The 22,738-nt window shown below is 37.4% G+C and overlaps 1 protein-coding gene across 7 annotated transcripts in view; it reads right to left on the bottom strand.

Annotated features, from left to right (window-relative positions):
• Window positions 1-22,738, bottom strand: part of IKZF2 (IKAROS family zinc finger 2) — a 188,944-nt gene that overhangs the window by 9,155 nt on the left and 157,051 nt on the right. For all 7 annotated transcript variants that reach the window (XM_070387123.1, XM_070387108.1, XM_070387114.1 and 4 more), the window contains 2 exons: window positions 15,266-15,403; window positions 6,694-6,837 (listed from right to left, as the gene is read on the bottom strand). In XM_070387123.1, the coding sequence (XP_070243224.1) occupies window positions 6,694-6,837; window positions 15,266-15,403 (282 nt within the window). The remainder of the gene's footprint in view (window positions 1-6,693; window positions 6,838-15,265; window positions 15,404-22,738) is intronic.

The following is a 22,738-nucleotide window of genomic DNA, read 5'->3' as shown; positions in this document are numbered from 1 at the left end:
ATTTTCTTGACTGAGAGAGATTTGTAGTTTTACTTTTTAACATTTACTTCAACTAATTTAATTTTACTTCAATATTGTATATCAACATAATATCTAAGCTTAACCAATTAAAGGGTTGGTGCATAAAATAATAGTTTAGGTTTTTCTCCTTCAAATATTGCCAGCTTTGGACAGAGTATTTTATCTTTTAAAAATTCTGCCATTAAATCAGTGTGTTCTCCTACTAATGCTTACTTTGACTAACATGTACACTGATCCATAGAATTGTATTCTGGAAAAATACTTTTATGTGGCTAGTATTATTTCAGGTTTGAAGGAAGGTCTCCCAGATGAGAGGAAGGTAATGATCAGAGTAATGAAAATTGAAAAAAAAATATGAGTAATTATTTCATAGCATACAATTAAGATATTACAGTGTCAAGAGTTTAAAAGTTAAGCTGTGCTGTGCTTAGTCACTACTCAGTAGTGTCCAACTCTGTGTGACCCCATGGACTGTAGCCCACCAGTCTCCTCTGTCCATGGGGATTCTCTAGGCAAGAATACTGGAGTGGGTTGCCTTTCCCTTCTCAAGGGAATCTTCCCAGCTCAGGGATCAAACCCAGGTCTCCCACAACGCAGGAAGATTCTTTACCGACTGAGCCACCAGGGAAGCAGTTTAGAGGGTGTGACAACGATTTAGAGATTATTTATAATACAGTGTGATATGTGGTATGGGGTTAACTAAGGAATATAAAACTCACAGTATTAATAAAAGAAAGCTTCCTGAAGAAAGTGACATCACAGAATGAATGTGATGACAGATATTAGCAAAGTAAAGGAAGGGTAAGGGTTGGAGAAGCTGGTAGGAAGGCTCAGAGGCAGGAGGGCATGACTCATCCTAGGGATTACTAACACTTTGCATGCGGCTGAGAATGGAAACAGATGAAAAAGTTGTTATCTGATAATATAGGGCTTATTCAAGAGCTAAATGAGGTACCATTTCACACCAGTCAGAATGGCAGCAATCCAAAAGTCTACAAATAATAAATGCTGGAGAGGGTGTGGAGAAAAGGAACCCTCTTACACTGTTGGTGGGAATGCAAACTAGTACAGCCACTATGGAGAACAGTGTGGAGATTCCTTAAAAAACTGGAAACAGAACTGCCTTATGACCCAGCAATCCCACTGCTGGGCATACACACTGAGGAAACCAGAAGGGAAAGAGACATGTGTACCCCAATGTTCATTGCAGCACTGTTTATAATAGCCAGGACATGGAAGCAATCTAGATGTCCATCAGCAGATGAATGGATAAGAAAGCTGTGGTACATATACACAATGGAATATTACTCAGCCATTAAAAAGAATACATTTGAATCAGTTCTAATGAGGTGGATGAAACTGGAGCCTATTATACAGAGTGAAGTAAGCCAGAAGGAAAAACACCAATACAGTATACTAGCACATATATATGGAATTTAGAAAGATGGTAACGATAACCCTGTATACGAGACAGCAAAAGAGACACTGATGTATAGAACAGTCTTATGGACTCTGTGGGAGAGGGAGAGGGTGGGAAGATTTGGGAGAATGGCATTGAAACATGTGAAATGTCATGTATGAAACGAGATGCCAGTCCAGGTTCAATGCACGATGCTGGATGCTTGGGGCTGGTGCACTGGGACGACCCAGAGGGATGGTATGGGGAGGAGGAGGAGGAGGGTTCAGGATGGGGAACACATGTATACCTGTGGTGGATTCATTTTGATATTTTTTATATATATAAAAAAAAAAGAAAAAAATAAATAAATAAAACAAAAGTGTTGTTATAGAGTAAACTGAAATATTCATAGGTTAAATACATTGTTTCAGATTATTTTTATATTTCAGGCAAAAATGTATATATTTGTGATGGATGAAATAAGAAGGCTGCATGTTAAAAAAAAAAAAAAAAGGAATTTGAAACCTATCCTGAGAGAGGTAAGAACTGAAAGAGTTAAACGGGAAAGTGACTAACTAGATAATTATTTAGCAAGATGATTTAGGAAGTTGTTGCTACAGGGATGTAGAGATCATGGGTGGCTTCAACTAGTAGAGTAGCAGTGGAAATGGAGAAAACTAGATGGAATGGAGAAAATTTTAGAAAATGTTGCTAGAACTTGTTGATTATCTAGACACAGAATGAGAAAAAGAAAGAGGTTAAGTATTAAGCCCAGGTTTCTGGCCTGGGAAACTTAGTGGATGGCAATGGGATAGAAAAAATGGTGAATTCAGATTGGGGAAGACTATGAGTAATAGTCATGTCTAATAAGTACTGAGATACAGTCTCAAAATCAGGAGAGAGATTTGGGCTTGAGATACAGATATAAGAATCATCGGTTAATAGAAATTAGCTTCTGAAACCATAGAAATAGATGATATCACAAAGGCATAGGTAAAATGTGAAAAAGAGAAGGTCAAAAATGGAACCTGGAAGAACATCAAGATTTTTACACCTGCCCATAGACTAGGGCAAGTGAGATGAGAGTCCCACGCTTAGAGAGCCCTGGGTCTCACTCCTTATGAAGGACTAAGGAATGTGTAGGGCCAAGGGAGTGACTTAGCAGCAACAGCAGCAGGGCCAAGGGAATGTGCCAATCTGGAGCTTACACCCTAGACTACACTCTGGGTGCCCAGCATGCCAGAATTCTTTGTCCAAATGGCCCAGAACTTGCACTGAGAGTTGCAGAGTCCTCTTCACAGTGTTCATTCCCTGAGTACCAACTTTGTTGCTGGTAGGTACACTCTAAGGCCTGAAGAATGGTCAGTACACTACTCTTTATGGGCTGTGAGTCAGGTGGGGCATGAAAAGAATTTGGATGTGCATACCAAATGTCTACACATACATGCATGAGGCCCCTCTGTGGTGCTGTTTAGAATCAAGAGTGGGTTTAAAAGAGGGGACTGACTGCACACCAGGGGGGTTTGCTCTGCTCATGCCTTCAAGTTCTGGTGTGGAACTCTGAAGAATCTGAGAATTCTATTATTTGAACTCAGTCTTCCAGATTAGGAGGTTAGAACACAATAGTTTTTAATTTAAGCCTGATTTATAATATTAAAATAATTAGGTGTATGAATTTGAGGTCTCCGTTAGGACTGTAGAACCATTTGTATAACTGTTACGGGGAATCCATTAAGAAGATTGAGAAGGAGCAGTCAGAGAAGAAATGCAAGAGAGATCAGTGTCACTGAAATCAAGGAAAGAGAGTGTTTCTAAGGGTATTAACTATTCAGTAGTGAAAATACGCTTCAGTTGTGTAAAATGGTCTGAAAGTCCTCTGGGCTTGGCACTATAAAGAATAATTTCAGTAGAACATGAGGACAAAAGCCAGGCTGTGTAGGCTGGAGAATGAGTAGAATGAAAAAAAAAAAATTATAGAAAGCGATCACAGAGAGCTCTTTCAACAATTACATCTTTGAAGAGAAGGAGAAAGTAGGTAGTAGCTGGAAGAAGACCTGGGTTTGATGTTAGCTTTTTTTTTTTTTAATGATGAGAATTTATCACATTGAATGCCAAAAGAAAAATGCCAATAGAAGGGACATGTTAAAAATACATGTGACAAAGGGGGAAAACAATAGCGCAAGTTATTTGAGGGGCTGGGATAGGAGAACTCCAGGGACCAAGAAGAAGCATTAATTAGAAAGAAGGATGCTGCTTTCATCCATGAAAGAAGAGAGCATCCATGTGGGTGCACATATCTTACAGGATTAGTGATAGTTGAAATCATGTCAAATGTTCTTATTTCCTAAGAATCGAGATGTAATATCACCAAGGTGTGAGATACCATATTTTGGGAGAGTAGAGAAAGGTTGAAATGGCCCTATGTGTTGAATATGAGGGAAGACTGTTCAGGGGTGGATAAAAGGAAGGCCGCTATATGGTAGGGATGGAACAATTAGTATTTGAGATCAGTTACTCATTTATTTACAGCGATGCCAATTTAAAAGGCTGTGGGATTTTCTCTAAAATTACTAGCAGCTATGTAGATGTGGAAGAGAGGTTCAGTTGGCTTCATTAGAGGGTAGGCATTTTACTAGTTGAAAGACAGAAGGACAGTAAGACAAGAGAGTCATGGAATCCAAACTGGATAAGAAAAGAGAGGATGAAACAAATACACAGCAAGTTCAAGGATCATTGGCCTGGAGAGCTTGATAAAATCAAAGGAGAGTATTTAACTGAGGAAAGTGATAAAAAGAAATTTATAGTAAGTGAGGAATGATGATATTTCTCATTTCAAAAGGCATCATAGAAAAACTACTATGCAATTGTTTGTTATACAGTTGACCCTTGAACAGCATGGGTTTGAACTGCACAGGTCCACTTATAGGAGGATTTTTCCCAACAGTAAATACCATAGTACTGCATGATCCATGCAGAAAGGTGGATATGGACAACTGCGTGTAAGGAGGGTCATCTGTAAGTCATATGCAAAGTTTCCACTGTATTAAGGCCATTGCCCCAAACCCTGTGTTGTTCAAGGGTCAATTGTGTATTACCACTAGGACAGAATCCAAATAAAGAAAAAAATATCATGAATTTCTAATAAAAAACTAATGTTCTTATTTTAGAATAAAAAAATTTTTTTAATGTATCCCTCTTTTCTAAGGGATGCAATTAAGTCAAATTGAGAGTAGCATCTAAGTCATAGGAAACATGAAAACATTATAAAGATGAGAACTAAAACAGAATAGTAATAAATTTTATATTTTTCCAATGACACAGACATTTAATAGACATCCAGCAAATTAACCAATTTTGTAAAACAGAAGAACTGGCATTTAAAAAAGGTTATTTATAAGCAGGAAGAAAGAGAGACAGAAATAAAAGTGACTCAGGGCCCCAAACAGATCTGAGTATATTCTCAGGGGCTAGTTTTAAACTGTGTGTGCTGCTAAGTCACTTCATTCATGTCCGCCTCTTTGAGACCCTGTGGACCACAGCCCACCAGGCTCCTCTGCCCATGGGATTCTCTAGGCAAGGATACTGGAGTAGGTTGCCATGCCCTCACCCAGGCAATCTTCCTGAGCCAGGGATTGAACCCATGTCTCTTAGGTCTCTTGCATTGGCACGCGGGTTCTTTACCACTAGGGCCACCTGGGAAGCCCTAGTTTTAAACTGACCTAGCATAAACTATGATCTTTGGGCTTCTTTCAATGAACTTTGTCAGTTAACTTCTCCAGCTTGTCTTAAAATTCATATTTTGGTGATTTGTTAGTTCTTCAATTTTAGATTGAAAAGAAATCTCTAAGTGTTTACTGGGATAGAAGAATTTTATCACCCTTCCCCTTATGAAATAACCAAAGCAAAGGTTTTCTCTCAGTTACTACTCAACCCTCATAAAGATGTTTCACAATATATTTTGACACTGGAATATGAGAATCTGTTTATTTTTTATCTTTCCAATTTTTACTCTATATAAGTCTATAAGAATATATATTATATATATAAATAATGAAAATTATGTATATTTAATCTGTTATTCATTCAGCTCTTTTTGAAAATAGCTAGATAATTCTGTAACCTCAGAGATAATTTATAGTATTATAGTATGCAGAATGATGCCAACCCTGAGTGTAACAAAGAATATCTGACGGCTTGGAAATGAAAGTCTAATATATCACACTTAATCTTTTCAGTTTAAAACATAAACTACATGAAAACAAAGATCAAATATGAAACATCTTGAATGCAGATTGCTGAATTACTTATTTTAATGCCAAATTGAAAAAAAATATTTCTCTTCATTCTAGATTAAATACTTGGGGGGGATGCATGCTCAGCTGTGTCCGACTCTTCGTGCAACCCCGTGGACTATGGCCCTCCAGGCTCCTCTGTCCATAGGACTTGCCAGGCAAGAATACTGGAATGGGTTGCCATTTTCTCCTCCAGAGGACTCCTCCCAACCCAGGGATCAAATCCGTATCTCCTGCGTCTCCGGCACTGATAGACAGATTCTTTAAAAGCATTAATTTTGTGGAAAGAAAATGGATTAAAAACCTGGCTAATAACTACAAAGAATAGTTAACAATTCTTTAAGTACTGTTATTTGTTATTACACTTTATGTAAGTACAGGCCATGAGGGCTACTTTGGGCTTCCCTGATAGCTCAGTTGGTAAAGAATCCGCCTGCAATGAAGGAGACGCTGGTTGGTTTCCTGGGTTGGGAAGATCCCCTGGAGAAGGGATAGACTACCCACTCCAGTATTCTTGGGCTTCCCTTGTGGCTCAGCTGGTAAAGAATCTACCTGCAATGCGGGAGACCTGGGTTCAATCACTGGGTTGGGAAGATCCCCTGGAGAAGGGAAAGGCTCCACTCCAGTATTCTGGCCTGGAGAATTCCATGGATTGTATAGTCCATGGGGTCGCAAAGAACTGGACACGACTGAGCGACTTTCACTTCCTTTATATAAGGCTTCAATTTGAGATAACAATGGAGTTCTATCACTCTTTCCTTCATTTCTCTTTCTTAGGCCCACATGCCTAAGGGTATGTAGTGTGTGTGTGTATGTCTGTGTGTAATGTCACACATACTTTGTGTGTAGTATAATGGGGAAAAGAGATGACCATTTATTTCATGAATTGAAACATACCATATATATTCATATATACATGGGAACATGCCTTTGCTCATTAAAATTAGCTTTTACAGAAATAAAATCCTTTGTAATGCTTACCCACAAACTTTTGTGGAGTGGAGCTTTTACGTTTTCCCATATTCCCTGTGAGCTTCTCTATGACAGCAGGTCTCTCAAAAGGCACCAGAGAAATATTGTTGTCCATAATAGGCTCTTGTTCCTTACAATCTTCCATAGGAGGTACTATATAAAACCATACAAAAAATGTAATCTGATAATTTCTTCAACATTTAAAAATATGCAAAGATGGGCTTTCCACCTCAACACGTGTTATACAAACATAAAAACTAGCATGCTAGAATAAAAGCAATTAGAAAGAATAACCTCTAATGTTAAACTATACTTTTAATTTTACACACACACACACAACTTGTTTTTATCCAAGTCTCTCTCAGATCAATGACATACACTGTTGCCACTACTGGTGGCCAACATGTTCTTTTTCTCATTTTATTCCTCTGAAAGTGTTTTTTAACACTGATTAAAATCAATACTAACTTTAAGACTGCACTATTCTCAAGGCTTTTGGAGTTTATTTTTCTAAAACAATTTAAGCAAGTCAACTTGTTTCAGATGAAAGCTTACACAGACACACAGAAGAGCAGCATATTTAATCAGTTTTTTTCACCCATGTATTTTCTTGTAGCAGATTTTCTATCTGATGAGCTGAAAGAGCTGTGAGCCCTGTTGGCTGTGGCTACCTACCTGCACAAAGCAGCCTTCATGAAGGAGATCCGATTCTGAACATGTCCGTGCATAGTAAACGGTGACAGCTTTATGATTGTAATTTATTTTAAAAAGAGCTCTTCAGCAGGATAAAAGAATCCATTTCCAAATTGGCATATTTGCTCACTAAACTACTGCTCTAATTCATCTGACATAAACTCTCCTGCGCTGCTCCCTTTTCATCCCATCTGTCTAAGTGGCTGTGGGTTAATATACTGGCTCATAGATACTGACATGAGATATTGACATGTATGGTATAGACACAGAACTTAAAAGTTATTTTTGAACAAAAATACTTTCAAAGGATATTTAAAGATAGAGTAACACTGGAGACAGACTGCATGTGTGTGCTAAATCACTTCAGTCATGTCTGACTCTTTGTTACCTTATGGACTGGAGAGCACCGCCTGGCTCCTCTGTCCATGAGATTCTCCAGGCAAGAATACTGGAGTGGGTTGCCATGCCTTCCTCAAGGGGATCTTCCCGACCCAGGGACTGAAGTTAAGTCTCTTATGTCTCCCGCATTGGCAAGTGAGTTCTTTACCATTATCACTACCTGGGAAGCCTGATCAGTGGATTAAAACCAACATTTGCAGAAAAGACCATAACTTACTATTTCTTGATTACTGTTACTTTTTAACAATTGAACTTGTGTTAGCACTGTTTGGAAATCTAAAGGTTTCATATCAGGATATCTTGTTCATCATGCACTGTAAAATGATTTACAGAATGATAGCTTTACAGTGTGAAATACAATGCATTATCCTTTATAGGGGCAGACACTACAAGTAAGAAGGCAAGAGATTAAAGTTAAGAAAATCCAGTGCACAATTCAGGTGACCTATTTAATAACCAATACAGGTTATAGATTTTGAAGAAATGAAAAATGGCATCAGAAGATGTTTTTGTAATTCTGACCTGCTTAAAGATATCGACATTCAATCTAAGTTTTGGGTTAACCTAGTAATAGGCAGGTGGATGGGCCAGAAAAATTCAATCTTCAATCTCTATTTTAATGACAAGGGATCCTATAATTTTTTAATGTTAATTTGGAAAAATTTCCAAGATGAGACAAACAAAGAAACACTTGTATACTGCTATAATTCATGATATACAAAAGCAAAAAGTATGTCCCTAGACATTACTTAAAACATGTCCTCTCTTAGGAACAACTGAATAAAAAAAAAAAAAAAACTTAAAGCAAAGAATGAATGTCGATAGGAATTCAGGTAAGGGGGTCCAGGAAGATATGGTGGGTATTCATATAATTAGATATAGATTATTGTCAAAATTTTAACTTTTGCTTTAGATGTTGAATTCATGGTCACTTACTACATCATCAAAAAAATAACTATTTAATTGAAATACAGGCCATGAACAGGCCCAAGATGAAAATATGTCATGAACCAAGATCCAAAATAAAATAAGGAAAGAAAAAAATGTTTGTTGTTGTAAATTTTGCTAAAAAACAGCAAAACTGGTTAACAGGGTTTGCCCCAAAATTGAATATACTAATTAGTTTTGAAATGAGTTGTCTAGAACTTGGCAGTTTTGCTCAAGTCTCACCTTGAATTTTCACATTTGCACACATTTAACACTCAAAACGAAACCTGGGTGTGGGAACTGTCCCACACCACATCCACCTCAATTCAGGTGATTTGTCCCAAGTTCAATGAAGCTCATGTGAACTGAAAACAATGACTTTGGCAGAGTTCTGGTCTTACTTCTACTTCACAACAGACTTTTACATATCAAATAATAGTCTTGCTTCTACCATACTGGCAATAATAAAAACAACAGATTCACCCTATATACTAAGTACTTTTTAAAGGCTTTCCATTTGATAATCTAATTAATGCTTTCAACAACCCCCTGAGACAGGTGCAATTACCATTTCCATTTTACAGATGGGGAAACAAAGACCCAAAGATGTAATTTTCTCACTGTGCTTAAAAAAAAATTGTAGTTGATTTACAATGTGTTTTGAATTGAAGTACAGTTCATTTACACTGTGTTTTAAATTGAAGTACAGTTGATTTACAATGTGTTTTTATTTTTTCAAAAAAACTTAATTGAACCATTTTCTCAGTGTTTATATCTAGGTAGAACCTAAGTGGTATGACCCAGAGCAGGGCTCTTAGCCACTATTTGAGTATTGACTTTGTATAAACAAGTTTGAAATACATTTAAGGTTTCCACTGAGAGAAGATCTGATACATTTTATATATTATGTAACTAATCTCAATTATTTGCTTTCATGAATCTGGGTGCAACTCATCAAAATGTTTCCAGATATACATTACTTGAAACACAAAACAAGTTCTCTAGTTAGCAATGTATTAATAGTATTGTGTGACATTCAACTAGGCTAAAAAAATATCAACTTCACTTATTAGAACAAATTTCATAACCAAATATCTTTCTTGACATTATTTTTGAAGTTATAACCAGCATAAAATGTATTTATCCTTGCATTACTTCATTATCTCATCATATTGATAAATCACAAAGATAGAACCATATGAGTGTTTCCAACACTGCTATTTTGCCAAACAATCCACTCAAATTTCAAATTCCAGGAAGACATACTCTGAGAGACCTAGATTAGGTCACATGTCCACATCCCCCAGAAGAGGGTAGGGCGCTTCGACTGACAGTCCCACTGTGCCTTCACCCAATAGGAGAGGACAGCTCTCGAAAGGAAAATGGAAGCTTTGTTAACTACAGGAGAAGAAGGGCAAGTATGATAAAGACAACACATGTCTTCTATTTTGTCACACATTCTCTCCATGTTGAAGAACATAAAAAGAAATTTTTCATTTATCTTGATTATACTCTTGACAACAGTAGACAGTGCCCATACCTGAAATCACTCTTTCCATTTTCCCATCCTCTAGTCACACACAGCTTCATTGAGCTTCTTTTTCCCGCCTTCTTAATGTGTCCTTGTCTTTCTCTAGATGTCTAATTCCATACTTAACTATATAACCTTATAAAACCTGTTACTTTAGATTACTACCTATATAAGGATGGCTTCCACACCTTTATTGCCTACTGAGACTTCTCTTAAGAGCTTGAGATCTATATATTCAACTTCCTTCTAGACAGTTTTACTTGGCTGTCTCTCACAGGTGCATAAAAGATAATTTGTTCAAAAACTGAAATCTCTATTTCCCTCCCTAAACTTTCTCTTATTTTCCTAATTTCCATCTCAGTTAAGAGCACTATCTACATGGTCATCCATACTAGAGACGTGTGGCAAATCCTAGATTTTTGCCCATTCATCCAGTCTCCTCCTCCCTCCTCAGATATGCACTCATGGAGATACCAAATGTCTTAGATGCTACATTTATAGTTTTAAGTGTTCTGAATATTGATGGCTACTAGGCCCAACTCAACCAATCAGGAGACTGTTGCCATGGTCTACCTGGTCCTATCTTGACTCTTCTGATCTCCTGCCCACATTTCTAGCAATGAAATGTAAGCATAATAATATTTTTTAGGATAAAGAATAAAATTCATAAAATTCTTTGCTTAGCACAATAGGTCCTTCACTGTCTCTCTCAGGCCTCATCACCTTCCAATTTTTCTTGCCTTTAACAACTGGGCTCTAATTATACATAAGTACTTGGGGGTCCTTAACCCACCATGCTCCTTTAGATTTCTATTTCTTTATACTTGCTGTTCTCTCCACATGAAACACCCTTTTCTATTTATTTAGCTTGGGCAATCCACTCCAGTGTTCTTGCCGGGAGAATCCCAGGGACGGGGGAGCCTGGTGGGCTGCCGTCTATGGGGTTGCACAGAGTCGGACACAACTGAAGCGACTTAGCAGCAGCAGCAGCAGCTTGCTCTTCTGCCTTTCAAAACTCCACTCAAACATAATTTTCCCTAGAAATTCCTCTTGGACACCCACTGTGACTTAGATACCTGTCCTCTGTGCTCCCATAATGCTTATCACTCAGTGCTGTAACTGTTGGTTGACTGGTCTTTTTCTTCTAATAGTTGATAAGCGACCTCAAGCAGGGACTGCATTTTATTTGACTCTGTCTTCAGATGATGTGAGACAAATAAGAATCAGTGGATGTTTACTAAACAAACATCTTGAAATGCTGTCACTCATTAGAAACCAGTGAAAGAAGCTTACTAGGAAGTTTATATGTTACCAATTAAGCATCCATCCTTGCAATAAAGAAATTCCCTTTACCAAATAATTCAAAACATAAACCTAAGAATATACATTCTTGCTTTAAACTTGGCCATCTTTTTGGTTCACAGTTTCATTTTTGTCTTCAGGCAAGGAGGAAAAGCTAATTACATACTTCGCTTGTTAAAGCTTTTTCTTCAAGCTGAGAAGACTTGAAAAATGAGCATAAAATAACTTTTAAATAAGATAATCTGCCATAAAATTCAATTCATTTTTATCTTTACTTCTAAAACTGCAAGTCATTAATTTCCTCCTTTTTACCAAACTTGAGAACTTTTGATCCAAACTTGTAAATATATACTTTTCTCCTGCTGCTCCTCTTTATCTTTTCCTTGGCATTCTCACTCCTAGTCTCTCCTCACACTCCAGTCAGGCATCTATCCTATGTTCTACATCGGTGATGCTGTTTCTTAGAAGACATAGATTACCCCAGTGAAATTTAAAAACTGGATTAGCACGTAAAACTCTATCTCTGCATCACAACCTACTATTTTAGTCTCATTTCCTACCATCCCTTGAACTCCAACTGTGTTCAGTATCCAGAAACTTGTTAATGTTTATTTATACCTCTAAGTCTTAGCTTAAGACAACTTCTCATCCTGGGATGTATACTTTTTGTGAATCTGATCTGTGCAATTTTTTCTCATCCTTATGTATGGAGCAAAAACTTCATTTAAGAAACTTCCCTTGATTTCTCTAGAGTTAGGTGACTTTTGCATCTGTGCTTCAGGAGAAGTGTTTATATACCTTTATTAGAGCATTTGCTTCATTTTGTTTATCTTTTATGTATTTCCTACGAGACTACAAATATAAGAACAAAACTATGTCCATGTATCTTTATATTCTCAGAACATTCCATAGAGCTTGGCACACAGCAAGCCCATGATAGGTGCTTTCCTGAATCGAAGTGAAAGAAAGTCTCTTTGACTTCAGACTTCACTAGAAGCCAACATGAGGATGAACATGTTTTGGGAAAGAGAGGCTAGGAAATATAACAATGTCAGTTATGAAAAGGAAAGAATAGTCATTAATTTCAAAGAGCTAATGGGTGACCACAGTGATGGCAATCCCCAGTCTACAGCTAAAAGAAAAGGCAAAATAATAGACCCAGTGTAATAGAATAGTTAGACACTGTGGCTCTGGCAAAAACGAGATACATGCCAAGCTGTGTATATGAGACAGGTTAATGATGATCACTAGTAGCATTTTTATCTATACTGTCTCTCTTATGGCAATTATCAACTCCTACCTCAGACATTACACGTTAACAAAAGGAAGCAGAGGTTAAGGATAATCTCAACTTATTATTGCAACACATTTAGAAAAAGCGCAGCATGAAATAGCAGTCATATAAACTTATATGGTTTATATTGGATGGCTAAAACTCCATCCATTATTGAAGAACAAATATTTGGGTCTATAAATGATACCAAAACCTATGTGCCCGTCCCACACAGACACACACACTCCATCTTGCTTTATCTCCTGCCCTACCCAGTACCCGAGTGTCTTTCCAATTTTCCATACTCTTCCAGTTTCAAACCATCTGTAAAGGCATTTTGCCTGTCAAAGGCTAACCAACCTGGGGAACAGAGGTTGATGCTGAGGCTGCAACTGTTTAGAACTCTTTTTACCCCAGAATACATCTGTTAAAATTTTTTGGCACCACATATTCTATAGCTGATTAATCTCTCAAAAGATAGTTACATGCTGACTATAATTACTTATGTATGCCTTACCTCCCTAGAAAAATATATGGTCTTTAAGGAGAGATTCTATTTCATATACACATGTGTTTGCAACACAGTTTCATAAATAACTGTGAATGGAAAATTAGTTCATAAAACTAATAATCCAGTCAAATATCAAAATCACAATGAAAGAACATTACACAGAAAAATAGCAGTGCCATAAGGTGTCCTAGAAAACTCTGGCATGCCCCAAGCCTCCATCAGCTACCTTGCCTCAAATCACCTCTAAAAGCAACAATTTGAACAGAAACAATGTGCTCAGTAAATGAAACCTCAAAGGTCTAATTAACGTCACAAGTAACATAACTTTATAGGGGGTGCAATATTTATTTCTTAATATTTAATTACCTGAAATAGTAAAAATAACTATTGGGCTTTCATTGCCCATCCAATCACATTGAATTCTCACACCAAGACTATGATTAACACAGACACACACCACACAGCCAGACCAGAGTTGCTGGTCCTCCCCAACCAGGGATTCAAACTGTACTCCCTGTGCAGTTTAACCTCACAATTTTAACTTTAATGCTCTGGATCCTATGTTGCCATCATAAGCCCAGTAATGCAAGCTTACAATACCAAGTTTACAAAGACTTAAAACAATTCAAAAATGTTAATTAACGATAATATAAAAACAAAAGGACTCAGTCACAATAATGACAGAATTAATAACATAAATGACCTTCAATACAAAGAAACTTTTCAATTATTCGATGTAACAAAATAGTAACTGAAAAAATTTCTGATTCATCAAAAAGTAATCACTAGCTGTCCAATAAACACAATTCCACAGTTCCACAATCTCCCATAAATAATCCTTGAGCTGTCTGTAAATACAAAAGAGATGCTTACATAAAAGTGACTATAAGATTTCTCAACTGTACTAATTAATACTGACCAAATCTTTCCTAAATGAAAGATATAAATGTATCAATAAGTTACCATTTTTGTATATGCTTATATGAATAATAAAATCAATCATTATAAAAATATAATTTGTAGGACCAAAGAGATGCTCCAAATCTAAAGAATTAAAATTCATAACACTTTGTGAGGCTGATTGACTAACATTATTTTTTCGTTATAGAGAGTTTTTTAAAGATTTTTTTGATGTGGGCCATTTTAAAAATCTTTATGAACTTGTTACAATATTTTTCTGTTTTCTGTTTTGTTTTTGGCCTAGAGAAATGTGGGATCTTAGCTCCCCGACCAGGGATTGAAACTGCACTCCCTGTATTGGAAGACAAAGTTCTAATCACTGGATCACCAGGGAAGAATTTGGTAACAGAGAATGATTAGTTGAATAAACCTGAGGGACTGCTTGCCTACTTGTTATTGTGTATTGTGGAGGTCCAGATGTTTTGTTTGGGTTTTGATTTTTGTGGAGGGCAGTGGTACCTAATTTTGGTCTAGATTGTTTGCCATACTTGCAGAAAGCAAAATCAGTAACTTCCAAGATAAACCACAAGACAAACTGGAGACATTTTCAATTATATCACTGATTACTTACCTAAGAGACATGTAAATATACAAGTAACCAATTACTTATTTTAGAAAACCTATAGACTTACATGAAACCATCTTGAACTATTTGATGCAGTGAATGGAAAAGACCAAACAGTACTGTCCTTTGGTGTATTCAAGGCCATCTGCCATTATGATATTAATTCAAACACAGGCTATCAGAAATAAACTTGGGTGTATCGTCAAAACTCAATATAGCTTGTTTGCAAAGTGTCCCAAAGCTTAACTAATTTCAAGCACTTAAGAAGGAAATCCCATACAAAGTGAGTATGATCTACAATTGCTCTAAAACAGAGTAAAACTTTACCTTCATGCTGAAGGGTAGACAGAACTGTTTAACCCATAATAAAGGACAAAAGCAGCAGGGGAGAATGAAAGCGGGGAACGCCATGCTACCCACCATGGTGACTCATGACCTGCCCGGCAGCCTCCATGCTGACATTCTGGAGATAGTTGTGGCAGCGCTCCTTGTGCTCCTCCAGCGAGCTGCGCTGCTTGTAGCTCCGTCCACAGTAGTTGCACTTGTGAGGCTTACCCACTGTGAAGAGAACTCAGGATTAGTGTGCTGTCGGGTCTCAGTCCAAGCAAAATTACCAGCTAACTTTTGATAGTCTGGAGGAAGCAGTTATATACTTTTCAGACTTAAATCTCTTCCTCCTCCACACTCCGATTTAGGTGATTAAAGATAATAAACTTCTACCAAGATTAAGCGACAGCAAGCAAAGGCAGAGTGTACCTTTGGCGACAGGGGAAATACTGAATCAAAATCGTGCTGTCTCCTACATCAGGAGAGGCTGATGATCAGTCTTCAAAGTATCAGACTCTTAACATTTACACAATTCTCAAAGCTTTGACTCATTCAAAAGACAAATTATGAGTGTCCTAGATACATGGTGAGAATTATTTTTATTTATTCGGGTTAAGGATAGAGGATTTTACTGAGGGAAACTAAAATGCAACAACTCGAAATGTCATTGACTAATGAAAAGGTTATTCACCAATACCAAGAAGACTAGAAAGAACTCAAAGGATGAGAAAAAATACAGATAAAAGGAGAGTTTCTCTTTTCTTTCCACCTTGGTAATAACTATTCACACATGCAAAACTATGCAGCACAACAGTTTATTCTCCCACCGCAGCGCTGTTCTTACATTACCAAGAATGTAGGTGCTTTAAGTTAAGGTTATTAACAATAACCACTGAAGCCTAACATATTTAGTTATACAACGACAGTGATACTTAATTATGTATTTCACATTCAGGAAGTGAATTACTTTCTAATAGCCATATCTCATGATACTGGTAAATTACTTCAGTGTTTACATTAAAGAAAAAAACTTTAAAAATTTAAGAAGGAAAAAAAAAACATATTTAGGGAAAGAGGTGTGTTTTAATGTATGACTATTCACAAGGGTATCACAAAATACTTTGATTTTTTGTTTTGAATGGATGCAGAAAATCCATAAAACACCAGGGCGTCTGTTGGCAGAGCCCTTGGTAAAGCACACAGTGAATCAGGCGAGCTGCGCTCATTAGACTCCCTTAGGAATCATTTTTTTTCGCCCAGAGAACAGACAGACAACTCTTTTTCATGGTCCAAGAAAGCATCCCTAATTCCAGGTCCTTTACAAACCCATGCTATTATACTGGTCATAAACAAACTGAAATACTTTAACAAGACAAGGTATTCACAGCTACATAAAATTTCACTACACTGATTTAAGAAACCAAACAAACCTTTAGATTGTATTTGAGGGCCATATAAACTCATATCAGTTATTTCACAGTCACAATTTTTTCTAAACTGTCTCAAAAAACAAAACTATCTAAGGCAGGATTAGTCATTTCTAAAAATACCAGGCAAAGTAACTTCTATTCATCAGAACCAAGAATTTCTGGGAAGTGAACACCAGGTAGCTTTGTATATCATGAAGTGTTGTGGCACTGTGAGAGACAGCATTAGGAAATACAAGAAATACTTTAGTCAAAAACATTAGTGTAAATGATATAAATATATTTATAGGTAATTGCATTCCAAGACATGTGGCTTGGGGCTACATATGACAAAAATCTTTGATGAATTTGCTTTGAACAAGTCTATTGAGCAATTAATACTTAAGCATATACACTGTATTTAATAGCCCACTATAAACTAGTTCCACCAGCTCTGTCTACCCCTTTCTAATCCTGTTGTATTGTGTCCTATGATACCTATGTTTTACTGTGAACATATCCTCTGATAATTTCTTCCTCTTATTTCTCTAAGCAACTTGACACCTTTTTAACTTAATTAAAACATAGTTCCAGTCCACTCGCCTTGGCTCACAACTCTTTATAAACACCCAACTCCCCAGATAAGGAAAAAGAGACAGTATACATTTTAACCTTCTCATTGTAGAACTCTATCCCATCAGCTTCTCTTACTTTGTTATCAATTTGTGTAAAAACATCACTCGCTTTTTCATCCCATCCTTGTTCTCTGTGAGTGTAACAGGTATTTGAGTAAACTGCTCTCCATTTCCCCAAATCTTCATCTGCATTCCATTCCAGCAATCCACATATTAGGTCTCAGGCTGGACTTTCACATCTTGTGTAAGTATTCTATATCCAAGAAATTTGGATATACTTCTCTCAGGTGATACATCTTTACAGAAAGCCTACCTTGTACCAACCCTGGGATGAGGTTGGAATGTAAAGTGGAGAGAAAACTGTCATGGTGCCTACCTTCATGAAAACAACAGTCTACCGAGGAAGACAGACATTAAAAAAATATACAAGCAATACATTACAAATTGTAGACTCTATGGATCTAAAGAACGGTAAGCTAGTATAATATGGGTACCCTGATTTAGTTTGAGAAGATTGGCCGGGAAGGTCTGCCTGAGGTTGAACATTTAGGCTGATAGCTGAAGAAAAAACAGAAGTTAGATAATGGGGATGGGCAGAGGGCAGAGGAGAGACAGTGTTTCCGGGAACTGCCATCATCTCTATTTACTCTCATGTTCTTAGCTCCTTCAAAGTCTAGATTGTGTTCCTGCTACTCTTTTTTGAAAATTGTTTCAAACATTATCAACAGTCCCTGCCAAATCCTATGGCTCTTCTATCCCTACAAGATCATTTCTTGTCAGTTCTTTGATATTTCTTTTTCTCTTTCTTTCAGTTTTATGGAGATATAATTGACAGACAATACTGCGTAAGTTTAAAGGGTACAGCAGAATGATCCAACTTACATACATCATGAAATGATTACAATAGGCTTAGTGGACACCCATATTTCCTAAAAATCAAGGTCATGAAAATATTTATACATAGGGAGTTTAACTGTATAATAGTTATCAACTCTATGAGTTAAAATGTATAACATAGGTATATACACAGAAAAGGACCACTCTTTTGCTACTTTTCTTTTTACAAATATTATTATTTACACAGTCTCACTATCTGAAACAGCTTCATTTAGTATTACTGAAACTTTTTTTTTAAAGTCATCCATAGTCCCTGATGTGCTAGTAGATTTTAATCATTCCTGCTGCTGCTGCTAAGTCGCTTCAGTCGTGTCCGACTCTGTGCGACCCCAAAGACGGCAGCCCACCAGGCTCCTCCGTCCCTGGGATTCTCCAGGCAAGAACACTGGAGTGGGTTGCCATTTCCTTCTCCAATGCAGGAAATTGAAAAGTGAAAGTGAAGTTGCTCAGTCGTGTCCGACTCTTAGCGACCCCATGGACTGCAGCCTACCAGGCTCCTCCGCCCATGGGATTTTCCAGGCAAGAGTACTGGAGTGGGTTGCCATTGCCTTCTCCGTTAATCATTCCTAAATCTTCCTAATTCCTTGAACTATCAAAATTTCACTAGTCTTGAATCTTCTGATTTTAGCTTCTGGCATCAGTTTTTGGGTCCTCACTCCCTAGCTTCTCAACCTTCTCCTGCCTGACAAATATATACGAACCTATGGGTTTTGATCTTAGAACAGTAGTCTCCCACTTTTCCCTCTTAAGCCTTCATTTCTATGAAATATCCAAATCAAGTCCTGAATAATTTCCCCCTGTTTGGAAGCTTTTATTTGTCACAAATATTTTAAAAGTGATCACGGTCATGGGAAGGTATGACCAAGGACATAGTTTCCCCTCTGTGCTCTCACAGCACTCTGTCCACATCACTTTTGATAATTGCATTGTAATTATCCATTTGATCTCTGCTTCTCTTATCCAAACAACAAGCTCTGTCATGAAGACAGAGGTTGTGTTTTACTCAATTTGGAATTATAGTGGAGGTGCAATGGTAAAGAATCTGTCTGCCAATGCAGGAGACGCTGGTTCAATCCCTGGGTCAGGAAGATCCCCTGCAGGAGGAAGCGGGAACCCACTCCAGTCTCCTTGCCTGGGAAATACCATGGCCAGAGAAGTATGGAGGGCTACAGTCCATGGGTCACAAAGAGACACACACGACTGAGCACAGAAGCAGCAGCATGTCTTGTATTATTAAACATAAGAGGTGCTCAGTATGTATTTGCTGAATAACTGCATTTTGGATTCTTCCTTTCAAATACCTTTGTAGCATGGCCTCATGCATATTTCTCTGAAATCTAAGATTCAATATATCCAACATTATCTTCTTCTACGAAATTACTTCTTTGTTCCGACTGGTCTTTTGTGCAAGAATTACCACTGTTTTAATAAACCGGACTCATGACAAGGAACCACTACTGCTGCCTCCTACCTCATTTCTCACATCCAAACTATTATTCAAGTTTACCCCTCCCTTTTCACTCTCTGAACCAATATCTGAGTAAAAGTCTTCATTATCATGAACCCAAGTGAGCTTAATAAGACTTCAAAGCAGGTCTTCTCTTTCCTTGTGTATTATTTACTCCCCTCCTCAACAACATTATTGAACAAAGTCCACAGCCCTGTACCTGGCATCAGCATCCTACTCTGGTCCCAAAGGAAACATTCCATCTTCTATCCCAGGATCCAGCCCAGATTACCCTGTATCTTTACACTTCTGAGTCTTAGTTCTTTCTGGAATGGCTTCATACAACTTCTACCTCTTGAAATCCTACTCACCCTTTGAATCTCCCTAACCATGTTCTGTCCATAAGCAATCTTTCTCACTAAAGAACTGTAACTGTACACACTTGGGAAACTTAAAACATTCTGTCTTGAGTTATATGTGGTTACATTCGCCTCATGAACAGTGGTTTGTACTGCAGGGGCCCATTTATATGTGATATTTTTTTTTCTGTATATATATACACTACAGTGCCACAGAGTTCCCTGGTGGGTCAGTGGTAAAGAATCTGCCTACCAATGCAGGAGACGCAGGTTCGATCCCTGGGTCAGGAAGAAGGAAAGAAATTGCAACCTGGAGCAGGAAATGGCAACCCATTCCAGCAGTCTTCCCTGGGAAATCCCATGGACAGAGGAGCCTGGTGGTCTACAGTCCTGATTGTTAAAGAGTCGGATATGACTGAGCAACTAAAGCAACAACATTACCACACAATCTGAAGTGGGCTGATTCCACAAATACGGAACCCTGGATATGCAGCACTGACGTAAAGTTATAGGTAGATTTTCCACTGCAAGGGAGGAGGGGTTGGTTCTCCTAACCCCTGTGTTAAGAATTGAGTTTCTTGAGAAATTGAAATAGTGTCTTATATCTTTGCAACCTCAAAGAGTTTAGTAAGATGATTTGTTCAAGAGCAAGGACTACTAAGTGGTGTTTTCATGAATGACGTCATTTCCTAACTTGTTAAATATTTTCCTCTCACTGGTTTTTGCTGCATCTTTTACTAATTTTAAAAGCAATGCATCTACATAGAAATTTTAAAAGTTACCAAAAAAATATTCATAATTACATCATTTCCAGATAGGTATCTTAAACATTTTTATATTATCCTATTGTAATTTTTAAACATGAACAAATATATTATGTTATGAAACTGGGTTATTTTATATATTGTATCATACAATCTATTTATGTAACTGAAAAATACATCTTGAACATTTCCCCATGTTATAAATAATATTTTTATTGCTCCCACTAGGTAACAATTTATTCCCCAGATTCTAGAATTATATGTTGATTTAGTTTGCCTTAGCATCCTTAGTCCTTTTCTTATTTAATAATTTTTTTTTCCTTTTTACAAGTTATTATGCCCATACTTAAGAAAATAAAGTAGTTCTACAAGGCACTTAAAAAGTCTTCCTCTTACCCCACCCCCATCTAATAACAATCTATTTCTTTGTCTTTTCTCTTTAGAATTTCTATTTATTTGATATTAGACCTTTCAGACTGATTCTTGAAATATCTTTTCTCTTTGTATTAACTATCCTTTTAACATTTTAACTTAAAAAAAATTCCTCCATTTTTCTTTGAATCCTACTGGGAAGTATTTTCTGTCTAACATAAATGTCTAGGAGTTCCTCCCTTTTTCTTAAAAATAGTATTGTTTACTTCATGGATATAACAACATTTATCTGAGCAAAATATTTTCATTTTAAAAAAGTTCTTTTTTATATTGTCTATTTTCTCTGGCTTTTTCCCTTTTTATATGGGTATCTGTATTTGAGCCTTTCCTTAAGTGTCTTGTGCCTTAAAGTTTATTGTCCATTCACATTTATTCAGTTCAGTTCAGTCGCTCAGTCGTGTCCGACTCTTTGCAATCCATGAATTGCAGCACGCCAGGCCTCCCTGTCCATCACCATCTCCTGGAGTTCACCCAAACTCATGTCCATCGAGTTGGTGATGCCATCCAGCCATCTCATCCTCTGTCGTCCCCTTCTCCTCCTGCCCCCAATCCCTCCCAGCCTCAGAGTCTTTTCCAATGAGTCAACTCTTCGATGAGGTGGCCAAAGTACTGGAGTTTCAGCTTTAGCATCAGTCCTTCCAAAGAAATCCGAGGGCTGATCTCCTTCAGAATGGAATGGTTGGATCTCCTTGCAGTCCAAGGGACTCACAAGAGTCTTCTCCAACACCACAGCTCAAAAGCATCAATTCTTCGGTGCTCAGCTTTCTTGACAGTCCAACTCTCACATCCATACATGACCACTGGAAACACCATACCTTGACTAGATGGAACTTTGTTGGCAAAGTAATGTCTCTGCTTTTCAGTATGCTATCTAGGTTGGTCATAACTTTTCTTCCAAGGAGTAATCATCTTTTAATTTCATGGCTGCAGTCACCATTTGCAGTGATTTTGGAGCCCCCCAAAATAAAGTCTGACACTGTTTCCTCTGTTTCCCCATCTATTTCCCATGAAGTGATGGGACAAGATGCCATGATCTTCATTTTCTGAATGTTGAGCTTTAAACCAACTTTTTCACTCTCCTCTTTCACTTTCATCAAGAGGCTTTTTAGTTCCTCTTCACTTTCTGCCATAAGGGTGGTGTCATCTGCATATGAGGGTATTGAGATTTCTCCCAGCAATCTTGATTCCAACTTGTGCTTCTTCCAGCCTAGCGTTTCTCATGATGTACTCTGCATATAAGTTAAATAAGCAGGGTGACAATATACAGCCTTGACATACTCCTTTTCCTATTTGGAACCAGTCTGTTGTTCCATGTCCAGTTCTAACTGTTGCTTCCTGACCTGCATATAGGTTTCTCAAGAGGCAGGTCAGGTGGTCTGGTATTCCCATGTCTTTCAGAATTTTTCACAGTTTATTGTGATCCACATAGTCAAAGGCTTTGGAATGGTCAATAAAGCTGAAATAGATATTTTTCTGGAACTCTCTTGCTTTTTTGATGATCCAGCGGATGTTTGCAATTTGATCTCTGGTTCCTCTGCCTTTTCTAAAACCAGCTTGAACATCTGGAAGTTCACGGTTCACGTATGGCTAAAGCCTGGCTTGGATCATATTTATTAGTGAGGTACA

This window comes from Bos mutus, chromosome 2 (genome assembly GCF_027580195.1).
Source record: "Bos mutus isolate GX-2022 chromosome 2, NWIPB_WYAK_1.1, whole genome shotgun sequence".
NCBI lineage: Eukaryota > Metazoa > Chordata > Mammalia > Artiodactyla > Bovidae > Bos > Bos mutus.
This window is presented reverse-complemented; position numbering and strand designations above follow the sequence as displayed.